The following is a 12,861-nucleotide window of genomic DNA, read 5'->3' on the forward strand; positions in this document are numbered from 1 at the left end:
AAAACATCTAGACAACATTTTCATACTCATGCGTAGTTGTCTATCTATGGAATATTTGACATGGTATTTTAACAAGGTATGATAGATATAAATAATATAATTTGCTATTTGTCATTCTTAGTTTACATAGCTTTAAATGGCAATCTACACATTATTTCTATGAACCTTATAGATGTATTCTCACACAACTTTGTGTCAAATTTGTTTTCAATTTCACATTAGTTAGAAAAGAATAGCAGCATATTGCATAACTCTTTCCCATTTATGAAATGTGCTTGATTTTCTCTTTAATTTTGGAGATTTTCCATTTCTTAGACCTTTTTTGTTTATTTAATTAATTTATTTCTTTTAAAAATTTACAGATTTAAGCTCTCAACTAGATAGCTTGTGCATTTATTAATTCTTGAAATAAAGACAAAATTTGCACACATAAGATCTATTATCCTATTAGAATTGAAGGAGAATATCCTTGATTTTTTATTTTGTTAAGATTAGATGCATTTGGTGCATGAAATTAATAGTTAGTGTGGTTTCTATGAATTTGAATTTAGATATTTCATTATTTATGATTGAGATGATTAAAATTTATGCTCAATTTTAATTTTAACAATTTCTTGGATAATGTGAGTTTTTATCTATTTAGAAGCCAAAATAACATGAAAGATATATTTGAAACTTTTGTTTTCTCTTTTCCTTTTTGCATTCCTTTTAGAAATTAAAAAGAAGTATACTATTATAGTTATTTAAGTCCATAATATAAAAACACAATAATTAAACTTAGAATTCAATCTTAAAAATATTTCATTGTAGTTAGACATCTAATTTCACAATTTGAGCTTTTCTTTTTGTTAACATCGTTTTTTTTTCTATCATAGGTTTGAGATAGAGGTGTTGACAATTTTGGGGTCTTTCTAGAGGGTCGGGCTTGAAGATTAATGCTAGATATATGGTATCTACAAATTGCATGTATGTTTAATGTATTCTTGCAATTGAAAGTACCTTATAATTTGAAAAATGCTATTTTTATACTTGTTGCTTACTTTTCTATTAATGTTGTGTCTATCCTACTAGGTATTCAAGAAATATAGCAAAAAGAAGAAGATGATGAAGAATTAGTGACCACCTCTTATGAAGATAGTATTGTACTTTTCAATTTAAGTTTGTATATTATCTTAATTGAATGTTTGCAATTAGTTTTTTTTTTTTTTTTTTTTGTATATAGAAAATAGAGAGTAAGTAGAAAAAAGATTTTTCCCCTTGAGTAATGGTTTATTTACATTGTTTTAGGACTTAGTTATTATTATCATAATTAAATATGTATCAAATTTAATTTGGAAACAAGTTTCATATGGTAATAGGTTCATTTTCCATTAAAACTAAAAATTATAGTAAAATAATATTAAATTTGAAATAAGCAACCTTGACAGATGGCCAATGCCCAACATTGACATTGCAATAGCTAGAAACCTTGACATATTATACTTATCCTTGACATTTGTTGTAGCAACCTTAACAGAAGAGCAAGTTAACCTTGACATAAGATTAAGAAATCTTGACATATGTTGAATCCAACCTCGACAAAAGTGAAAGAAAATTGACATATGTCATACTAACAAAGATTCCATCATTGGTAGAAATAGAAACAACCTTAACATATGTAAATGTCAAGACAGCTTTAAACTTTTCTTGACACTAGCATAGATGACATATATAAATAGTAACATACCTTGACAGATATACCATACCATGATGGTGAAAAACAGTCAATGAAAGGCTTTTTTCTTGTAGTGTTCATTGTCATGGAGGATAAACATACAACATGTGAGAGTGTAAGCATTTAGCGAGGTTGAAGCACAGTCATGGTCACATTATTTACAGATAAAAGTCCCTCACCAGAGCATGATAGATCTTCACCCTTGTGAGTTGTTTTTGAAATAAATGCAGGCCGTTTAGGAAAAGAAAGAGCAGAGTTGTTACCCAACATGAAAATTATAGTCAGCATGGTAGGTCGATCCGTTATAGATTCTTGGACACATAAGAGCCCAATTTGGATGCATCTCAATACTTCATCTGCAGGGTATGACTTTTCTAGTGACGGATCGATTAAATCCAAGGCTTTGTCTTCTTCCCATAGGTTCCAAACCTGAGAATTTTAACATTATTAGCTTATTGTAAAGAATGAAAAGAAAAAGGAAATGCAACACACATTCAACTCACTCACATTTCCAATTAAGCTCATGGATGGATTGTCTTGATAGTAAGTGCTATTTTTTCTCCCAGTAATAATCTCTAACAACAAAACTCCGAAGCTATAGACGTCGGATTTTGTTGAAAATAACCCTTCCATCGCATACTCAGGTGACATGTAACCACTGTAATAGCAAATAAACGAAACTATTAAAACATATTAACTAATACGTTTCTTTGGCATCTCAAACATAACACTTACTATGTTCCAACTACTCGATTTGTGTTTCCTTCCATTTGATTTCCTCGAAATATTCTAGCCAAGCCAAAATCTGAAATTTTTGGAAACATTTCGGCATCGAGTAGAACATTGCTTGCTTTTAGATCTCTGTGTATGATTCTTAATCTAGAGTCCTCATGAAGATATAAGATTCCTCGAGCAATTCCGACAATAATTTCAAAGCGTTTCCTCCAATCTAACAATGACTTCTTTGTTTCATCTGGCCCAAAGATATATAAAATATCAATTAGTAAAACAATATTAGGATATACTAATAATGATTTTTATTAGGCAAATAACTTCTCTAAGTGATTATGCAAGAACCTTAGAAGATTAAAGAAATGGAAATGGCAGAAAAAAAATGGTACATACCGAAAATGAAAGAGTCTAAACTTTTGTTTGGCAAGTACTCATAGACTAACATCTTCTCTTCTTCTGTAATGCAACAACCCAAAAGCCTCACAAGATTCACGTGTTGGAGTTTTGCAATAAGTGTTGCTTCATTCTTAAATTCTTCTTTTCCTTGTCCTGAATCCTTTGATAATTTTTTCACAGCTATTTCTTGTCCATTAGATAGTTGACCCTGATAATCATCATGTAGAATTAGCTTATTCACAGTTTGGAAAATTCAGATTACCGTAATGTTTGTGCAATGAAAGAAAGTCCAACAGTTTCAGTAGTCATCACAGATTTGAGAATGACTGACTACCTTATAAACTGAGCCAAAACCACCACGTCCAAGTTCGTTCTCAGAAGAGAAATTATTTGTGGCTGCAGCTATGGTGTTCAGATCAAAGAATTGTAATTCAGAATTGGTTGTACTTTCATCATGCTCCTTAGCTCCTGGAGAGTCTTGCAGCCATGTAGCACCAAGTCTCGAATTATACAACATTTTGTTTTGTCTTCCTCTCCCTGCCATGAAAGTATAACAATAAATAATGCTTTTTTGATTGTGGGGGAAAATAAATGGGAAATTTTTTTTAGAAATAATACAATTCCTTAATACCATGAAAGCAAGGAAAAAAGACTCAACCCGGGATTAATTCACTAGGTAACTAAGCTTAGAAATGTTTGGCTTTTCATATTAATCTCTTCATGTTAATCCATGCCCAAGACACAAACATTGGATAGAAGGCTTAAATGAACCATAAGAATTTTTGTTTGATTACCTTTCATCTTCTTCCTTAAGAACCAAAATGTGGAGACCAACAGAACCATAATCACAGTAGCCCCCACCACCAAAACTGCCATCATCCCCTTCTTCGCAAGGAAACCTTTTGACTGCTTTTGATTTTCAGCTAAAAAAATACACGAGAAAAAACACATCATAAATGATCTCATAAATCTGGGAGATAAATCATTCATGAATCCTGACAATTAAATGCTAGCATACCTAGAGTGATGGCATCCACACGCACATATAAATCTTGGCCCCCTTCAGGAAACACTCTTGTATCCACCAAGTCCCCATGCCAAGACAAGCACCCACTCCCACTTCCACTCACATTTGCAGCCGCGTATCCACTGCAAGAACACTCCTTCAGGCACCCCTCTCTACACGCTTCCAAGCTCATGTTCGTGTTCACACGTGCCACCGATGTATCTGGGGGCTTCGCACCTTCCACCTTCACAAACCCTTCCCCGTTCCCGCACACCTTCGCTCCTTCTTTCCTCAGGCATCCCGCTGAGCCGTCTTTCAAGGACCAGTCACGTGGCGACTTGGGCTCGAACCCCGCCAGGCACGTGCACTCAAACTCGGCGCGGCTGTTGTCGCAGTTGCCGTTCAGTCCGCACCTGCCGTACCTGTCGCACCTGTCAGTTGGGACTGTCCAGGAGTTGATCCATTTGCCTTCTGTTTCCAGCCACGAGTTCCGCTGGATATATCCGTCGACGTCGATCGTCAACGTCGTGGGAAGCCACACGTTGATCAGGGAATACATATAAGAGATTTCATCTTGATTGTTCAGAAAGCTAACATTGACTATGGTTCCGTGCATCATCGTCGGCACACCGCTCCACCGGAACCCGTTCCAGTTACCGGATCTCCATAGCGGCTTTGAACCCTGGTACAGAAAAAATTGAGGAGACCCACTGGCGTTAATCGTAAGCGAGTTTTTCCCCGTTCCTGGGTCGGTTGGGGACTTCCAAGAAGTTAGGAACCTGTTGAAACCGGTTCTCCGATCCAGTCCGAGTTTCATGTGGGGAATCAAACTATCTGTGGGATAATCAAAGCCTTGCCACACCACCCTGTTGCCATCGTTTTGGATCAAGACTAGGTTTCCGGTATCTAACAGCTGAGCCACAGTAGCGTTCGCTGATGAGATGGAAACGTTTGTGGACCATACATGAGTGTTTCCGCGGTGCAGAAGGAGGTTTCCAGAAGTGTTGATGGAGAGGACTCCGGAGCTATCGTTGATAGGATGGTCTCTGTTAAGAACCCATACAACGGTTTGTTCACGAATTGTGTTGTACCAAACTCCAATATATCGGAGTGTAGAATTCCGTGGACTGAAGAAGCCAAGAGCGAACCTGGACTGTTTAGAGACTAGAAGGTCACCATCTCTTAAGGGTTGGTTGGGAGTTATGGTGTCAGTGGAGCTGCAAAGTGGGAGCATAAGGAGTAGAAGCAAGTACTGAAGATGCATATGTGACTTCATGATAAAGTGATGACTTCCGTGTTACCGATGCTGAGCGCTGGTGGAAGAGACAGAGCAATTCTACAACACAAACTAACGAGGCATACCATGAAGGAATGAGGTGCAGTTGGATTGAACTAGTGATAAAAGTAAGGTTCAAAAGAGGTAATGATATCTACCTAAAACTGAATCGATTTAAGATATTTGAAATGGTGGAAGAAGACATTTACTTGAAGAGGTGTTTGGCAGTGGCCAATTGCTCAAACCATTCGAAGGTCTCCAACATTTGGTGCATTTGCCGTCTCCCACGGGAGGATAAGGCTGGCACGAGCCTAGTTGATGTAAAGTCAAGGAATGGAGGAGCCACTGATTCATTGCTTGTGGGTTCTATTGAGCACAATGATGCTTAATGACGTTGAAAAGGTCAAGTCAATCTTATTTTATGTTTTCACCTATTTTTAGGACCTTGAAAAAACCAAAACCACAAAGGAGTGGGCAGATATTTCCATGTTAAACGTCAGTGTTGCTTTCCAAGTTCGGAATCCCGTCCCCACCCATACTCTTCTGGTCATATCTTTCCATGTTAACACGTTGGACCAGTCAACGCCGGGCGGACGCGGATGATATCATGTGGCGGTCAACACGGTGCGGTCGAAAGTTCCAAAATGCGCTGATATTTTTGCTGCTGAGGGGACTTAAACCCAATCAAAAGATTCAACGTGCTGCTGGGCAACCACTAGGGCAAACTTGCCCCCTATTATACGTATAGAGCACAATACTCTAAAATTCATAATATAAACATAATATTAAAATAATATTTTAATGAATAAATTAATAATAATTATTTTATAATCAAATAAAAAACTTTCATTTAATTGATTGTCAAAAATATAAAAACTATCATGATAATTTTTTTTTATAGTATTTTCAATATTATTAATATATTAATTAAATATTAAAAATTATATATATATATATATATATATATATATATCATTTATTTTATATTATTTAATACAATTAAATTAAATGGATTATAATTTTAATATTAAATACATTTTTAAATTAGATATACTATAATCAAATATCACAATAATATTTGATATTATTTAATAATAAACATATAGTTGTGAAATTTATATTTTTTTATCGTAGCATACAATAATATTATGAAATATAATAAATTATATCATATATATATATATATATATATATCAATTTCTTGAACAAAATAACTTTAAAATATATATTATACTTCTAATTTTATTTTTAATAGTTTTTTTTCTTTTTTACATTCTATAAGTTCTTATTCATTTTAGGTCCATCGATATTTTGTGTCAAAATATTTACCGACATATTTTCGATATATCCCTAAAATCGAAGTACTGATACATTCATAATTACCGATATTTTATCCTTACTTGTGGTCAAGTTTTTCCATATTAAACATTAATGTTGCTTTCCAAGTAATTAGCCATTTTGAAGAGGAAAAGTTTGAGCATGTTTGATTGGTGTTTTCAAAATCTATTTTTTGCTTTCAAGAACAAAAATTATGAGGTAGAGAATGTTTTTTGTTCTCAAGTGCTCTCCATGTTTTCTAAAGTCCGGTTTTCAGATAATAAAAAAAATAGTGTTCTTCATATTTTTGCCACTATTCCAAGAATAAAAAAATAGATGTTCTCAGTGTTTTCAATTGATATTCTTCATTTCTTCTTTATGTATTCTCATGTCTTCTTCGCATTGAAAATCGGTCTCAAAAAAATTTGATATTATTAGACCAATTTTTTTTTTTTTGGTCATTTTCATTTCAATATTTTTTGGACATTTCAAGATTTTTATCACCATATGATTTTCAGATGCATTTCAAATCGAAAACCTCCATAAATTCTAGGATTTCCTTAGAAACCAAACAAAACATAAATAATAACACAAAAGGGCAAGAATGCAAAGATTAAAAAAATAATAAAAAATGAAACCCTAACCAATAATCTGTGCATCAACCATATATCTTGATTTTGGTCTTGGTGAGTAATGTTTTGATCTAAAAAGGAATGATTCAACCTCACTGAATAAAGTTTCGATCTTGAAAAAGAAACAAAGAATAAAAGATGGAAGACTAAAAAGAGAACAGTGGAGATAGAGGATTAAAAAAAAGAAAGGAAAGAGATGAAAAGATATTTGATCTTGATTTTTGTCCATGAGGTATTAAAGTAGTAATTCATATAAATATATATATATATATGTAAAATAATAAAAATTAATAAATTTCTACAAATAAATTTCTTGATTTACTTTAAGAATGTTTTATCTTTTATATAATAATTAAATATAAAATTAAATTAAATTTGAAATATTGTTAAACAAAAATTTATCATAAATATATCATTATTAGTTAAGTAGAAAAAATAGATCATAAGTTTCCAAGTATGATGCATTATTATTTGATATCATAAATTTTATCTTCATAAAATCCAATTATTCATATTGACCACATTTTGATGGGATAGTTTACCAATTATTGAAATCAAACATAATTAAACAAGTTTACAAAGTAATCTTAAAAAAAAAATTAAATTGATGTAAATTTTTTTTAAATGGAACAATTTTTTATTTTAATGAATTGTAAGTGTAAAAAGTATTTATATATTAACAATATCAAGTTAATTGAAGAAAACACTTAATTAAATAAAAACCAACAACAACTTTGAAACAAGTTTTTTACTTTACTTGTTGCTAAAAAACTGTTTTTATTAACTCAATCATGCATGTTTTTTTTTTCTTTTTGTCTTTTGAAAACAAAAATTGTTTTTTATAATTCAGTTCCCAAATACATAAAAAAAAATAAAAATAAAAAAATTGTTTTTAAAAACTGTTTTAAAAAACACTTCCCAAATAGATCATTGGTTTCCCAAATATTTCAAAAAATACAAAATAAAAAATCACTCTTAAAAAAAATTCAAAATTAATACATTTATTTTAAAATAATTAAGATTTTAGTGTTATTTGATTAAAAGGCTAATGGATCGCCTACATTTTGAAATTTAAATTTTTCATCATTTTTTAATCTCATTTTAATAAAAATGCTCCTACTTTTTTCTTATAAAAATAACCATTTATTTTAAAATTACTCCTAAATGCTTAAAATGAATAGAGACATTATGTAAAAAATATGTTACTTTTTAAGTAAAAATATGAAAAATATTAAATTCACAAATATAAAAATTATTTTATCATTTTTAATTAATTAATTCTATTTTTTAACAAATTATTTTTAAAAAGCTTTTATTTTGTGGTTATTTTCAAATGTGTGTAAAGGAAATGAGATTGAATTGATGTAATTCATTGTCTCTTTGAAACAAACACCGATGGAATCGACTTGCCTTATAGGGCCGAACACTACGGGATGGAAATGCATGAAGCACCTCAAAAGAATGCATCATTCGACCCAATCTGCTGAAGCCCAATCCAAGCCTCAAGTGTGAAGGGAGTGTTAGTGATAACGATAATGATAATGATAATTCAAATATTCAAGAAAACTCAAGTCAGTGAGTTGCATTTCCGTCAAACCAGTGAGCTGCGTTTCCGAGTTTATCTCTAATGGCTTTATCCTATATTTGAATGCTTGTAATCTATATTTAGACGTTTATCTCTTGTAACAACCATAGATTTTTCGAGGTTTGATCTGATTTGAATGTAATTGCTCTGTTATAAATATATGTATATACTCTATATCTGGCAAGTTTTTTCCAGAATAGTTTTTGTTTCTTTCATGGTATCAGAGCATCTATAAGCTCACGCTTTACTCGATCCTATGGTTGTTTCATCTAATGCTTCTGCTACCTTTAACCTTCCAGCATAAGTTATTTCCATCAAGCTTGATGGTACTAATTTTCTTGCCTAGAGTGCCCAATTAATTCCACTTTTTCAGAGCTATGGCTTGATGGGGATTGTTGATGGTTCCAATCCCTACCCTCCTCAATATTCTAGTGATGAGCTCTGCGACCAAGGTGTTCTTAACTCTGTCTATGTAGTTTGGCAGTATAAGGATCAAATCGTGCTTGGTTGCATTGTCTCATCCCTTTCTCCTTCAATTGTTTCCACTATTTATGGTCTAGAAACATCTCGGCTTGCTTGGTAGGCCCTCAATTCGCGATTTTCTGCACCTTCCACTTCTCAAATTTCTCTCATCAAGAGAAAACTTTAGTCTCTTCAACAAGGCTCCATGTCATGCCAAAGTTTTCTGGATGAAATCAAATCTCTCTCAAATGAATTATCAACAATTGGCAAACCTGTTGAGGATTCTGACTTGATTTTATCTGTGCTCAATGGACTCAACTCCTCATTTCATTCATTTGTCACAATATACATGTTGCTTGCAAAGGAAAAATCCATGCCTTTTTTTTACTTTCATGTCGAGCTGCTCAACTATGATCTCATGCATAAATTTCGCAATCACACCATTCAACTCGAGACTGGTTCCTATGCTCTTTACTCCCTCAAAATAGTTCTAAACCAAGAACACGTAGTAACAATATCAATCGATCTAGCTCTTTAGGTACGTCCAAATTTCCTGGCTCAGTTCCATCTTTTTCACCATTTCGACAGCCTTTACCCCACTTGCCATCTTCATCTTCTCCACTTGTGTCCCATGATTCTCGGTCTCAATCACCTTGTCAAATCTGCAAAAGAGAAAATCACCAAGCATTAGATTGTCACAACCGAATGAACTATGCCTTTCAAGGAAGGCATCCTCCAACAGAGTTGGTTGCTATGGTTGCTGAGGCCAATACCACCTACCTGAATCAACATCAATGGTACACTGATAGTGGTGCGAATGAATCATGTTACCTCTGATGCGACTAATTTGGCAATTTCTCAGCCTTATAAAGGCAATGATACCATGGGCGTAGGTAATGGGCCAGGTTTGATAATCTCACATACTAGCAATGCTACTATTAAAACTGTTTTCTCTACTCTTGCTTTAAATGATGTTGCTTATTGCCCTCAAGCCTCTGCCCATCCTCTTTCCATTAATAAATTTTGTAAGGACAATAATGTGTTATTTGAACTTACTGGTTCCAATTTTTCTATGAAAGACCTCAAGACAGGGGACACGCTCATGACGGGGCCCAATGATAGAGGATTGTACCCGATCAACCTACAATAGCTATCATCACCTAAATTTCATGCTTTTTCCATGACTGTTGGGGTTAAGGCCTTTACCACTACTTGGCATTGTCGTTTGGGACATCCTTCGTCGTCTACTTTGCATAATGTTCTTCATAATTATTCTCTACCCGTTAGTGATTCTTTCAATAAAAAGTCAATTTCTGTGTCATGTCAACTAGGTAAGTTTAAGCAGTTACCATTTTCTACTTCCTCAAGAGAATCAACTGCTCCTCTAGAGTTAATTCATTCCGATGTATGGTCCACTTCCACTCCATCTTTGAGTGGTTGTCTCTACTATGTTATTTTTATTGATGAATTTACTCGTTTTTGTTGGCTATATCCCATTTCTAATAAATCTGATGTTTATGCTACGTTTGTCAAATTCAAAATTTTAGTAGAAAAACAATTTAATTATCCCATTAAGAAATTACAAAGTGACAATGGTGGTGAATACTGTTCCACCATTTTTAAACAATTTTTGAGTGATAATGGGATTTTTCATCGACTTTCTTGTTCGCATACCTCTCAACAAAACGGCCTTGCCGAGAGAAAACATCGTCATATAGTTGAAATGGGACTCACTCTCCTTGCATAATCTGGATTACCTAAAAAATTTTGGGTCGATGCCTTCTTAACATCCATATTTATCATTAATCGGTTGCCCATAAAAGTTTTCAATTTTTCTTTACCCTTTGAATGTCTATTTCATTTTCCTCCAGATTTTAGCTATTTTCGTTCCTTTGGGTGTCAATGCTTTCCATGTCTTTGACCTTACATGCCTAATAAACTCTCTTACCGTAGCACACCATGCATTTTCATTGGTTATTGTTCTAATCAGAAGGGGTTTCGTTGTTATGATCCTTCCTCCCGACGTGTGTATATTTCTAGAAATGTGATCTTTGATGAGGTTGTGTTCCCTGCTCGTGTACAATCTCCTCTCATGGACTTTGGCAGCAACATTACCTCGACGGGTAATTCTCTACCATTCCTTCATTCTTCTCATTCACACATTTTCCCTTCATCTTCTTCTTCCTCTTCAGTTTCACCACCTCACACTACTCCCATAATTCCTACTGACCATGATTTCTCTATTCCACCAGACACTCCATCAGACATCAACTCTCCTATTTCCTCTTCTCCTAGCAACATTCTTGAGCCCTCATCTTCTGCTCCGACCAGTTCAGCCCCTTCCTATCAAGTTGTCACTAGATTACAAACTGGTTATCTTAGGCCTCGCACATACCCTGATTTTCATCTCTATTACTCAACACGTCATCTCCTTCGAGCTTTGCATGCAAGTGTTATTATTTCTAAGCCTCGTTCCTATGCTCAAGCTGCTGCTATACCTAAATGGCATTTGGCTATGGAGTGTGAATTCCAAGCTTTGTAGAAGAATGAAACCTGGACTTTATGTCATCGTCCACCCAGTAAAAATGTTGTTCCGAGTAAATGGGTTTTTAAATCCAAACGCCGACTAGATGGGAGTATTGAAAGACTCAAATCACGGCTAGTTGCAATTGGTTATCTCCAACGTAGTGGTATTGATTTCTTTGACACATTCAACCTAATTATTAAACCATCCACAATTCGCATGGTTCTCGCCCTTGTTGTCTCATTTAATTGGGACATTCGGCAACTAGATGTGTCTAATGCTTTCCTTCATGGAATTTTGGATGAGGAAGTTTATATGGCTCAACCTAAAGGTTTTGAAGATCCTACCAATCCACAGTTTATGTGTAAGTTGCATAAATCTATTTACGGATTAAAACAAGCCACTTATGCTTGGTTTAATTGCTTATCCACTGTCCTTTTATCTCTCGGATTTGTAAGCTCTTGGGTTGATCCCTTTTTGTTCACCTATCGCCGTGACTCTAATCATGCATTCCTACTAGTTTACGTAGACGACATTCTCGTGACATCTAATGTTCGATCGTTTATTGATGAGCTGATCTCTAATCTTCAAATGGATTTTGCTATGAAGGACCTTGGGTAGTTATCATACTTCCTGGGTATTGAAGCTACCCGTGATTCTTCTGGTCTACATCTTCAGCAGACATGATACATTATTGATCTCTTAGATCGTGTCAACCTTATTGGCATACGTCCTTATCGTGCCCCATGTGTTTCGGGTACTAAGCTATCCAAATTTGATGGAGATCCCCTGCTTGATCCTTCTGAATATCATCACATAGTCGGTGCCTTACAATATATAACTCTCACTCGCCCAGAAATCGCTTACTCCATGAATCAACTTTGTCAACATATGCAAACCCCAACTACAGCTCATTGGACAACAGCCAAGCGTGTTCTACGTTATCTGAAAAATACTCTAGACTTTGGCCTCTTTTACAAACCTGGTTCTTTCGCCATTAACGCATATTGTGACTCGGATTGGGCTGGTGACCCTGATGACAGATGTTCAACGTGTGGCTATGGCGTGTTTGTTGGTCCCAATCTTATCTCTTGGTCGGCAAAGAAACAACCAGTGGTCTCTAAATCAAGCATTGAGGTCGAATATAGATGTCTGGCTCTAGTTACCGCTGAAGTATATTGGTTGCGTATGCTGTTATGTGAACTGAAATTTCTCTT

At 34.4% G+C, this 12,861-nt stretch overlaps 1 protein-coding gene across 2 annotated transcripts; it reads right to left on the minus strand.

Annotated features, from left to right (window-relative positions):
• Positions 1 to 1,584: 1,584 nt before the first annotated feature.
• Positions 1,585 to 5,462, minus strand: LOC100264960 (G-type lectin S-receptor-like serine/threonine-protein kinase RKS1). 2 transcript variants are annotated; one of them, XM_010648609.3, is made up of 8 exons: positions 5,334 to 5,462; positions 3,861 to 5,196; positions 3,637 to 3,765; positions 3,177 to 3,379; positions 2,840 to 3,050; positions 2,450 to 2,687; positions 2,222 to 2,372; positions 1,585 to 2,143 (listed from the first exon to the last, which is right to left on the minus strand). In XM_010648609.3, exons 2-8 carry the CDS (start codon positions 5,122 to 5,124, stop codon positions 1,838 to 1,840), a joined length of 2,502 nt encoding a protein of 833 aa, XP_010646911.2. In that variant the 5' UTR covers positions 5,125 to 5,196; positions 5,334 to 5,462; the 3' UTR covers positions 1,585 to 1,837. The 2 variants fall into 2 exon arrangements, with proteins under 2 accessions (XP_010646911.2, XP_059596394.1); XM_059740411.1 differs by having other exon boundaries at positions 5,283 to 5,462.
• Positions 5,463 to 12,861: the final 7,399 nt, after the last annotated feature.

The sequence above is a fragment of the Vitis vinifera genome, chromosome 10, assembly GCF_030704535.1.
Source record: "Vitis vinifera cultivar Pinot Noir 40024 chromosome 10, ASM3070453v1".
In the NCBI taxonomy this organism is placed as follows: Eukaryota; Viridiplantae; Streptophyta; class Magnoliopsida; order Vitales; family Vitaceae; genus Vitis; species Vitis vinifera.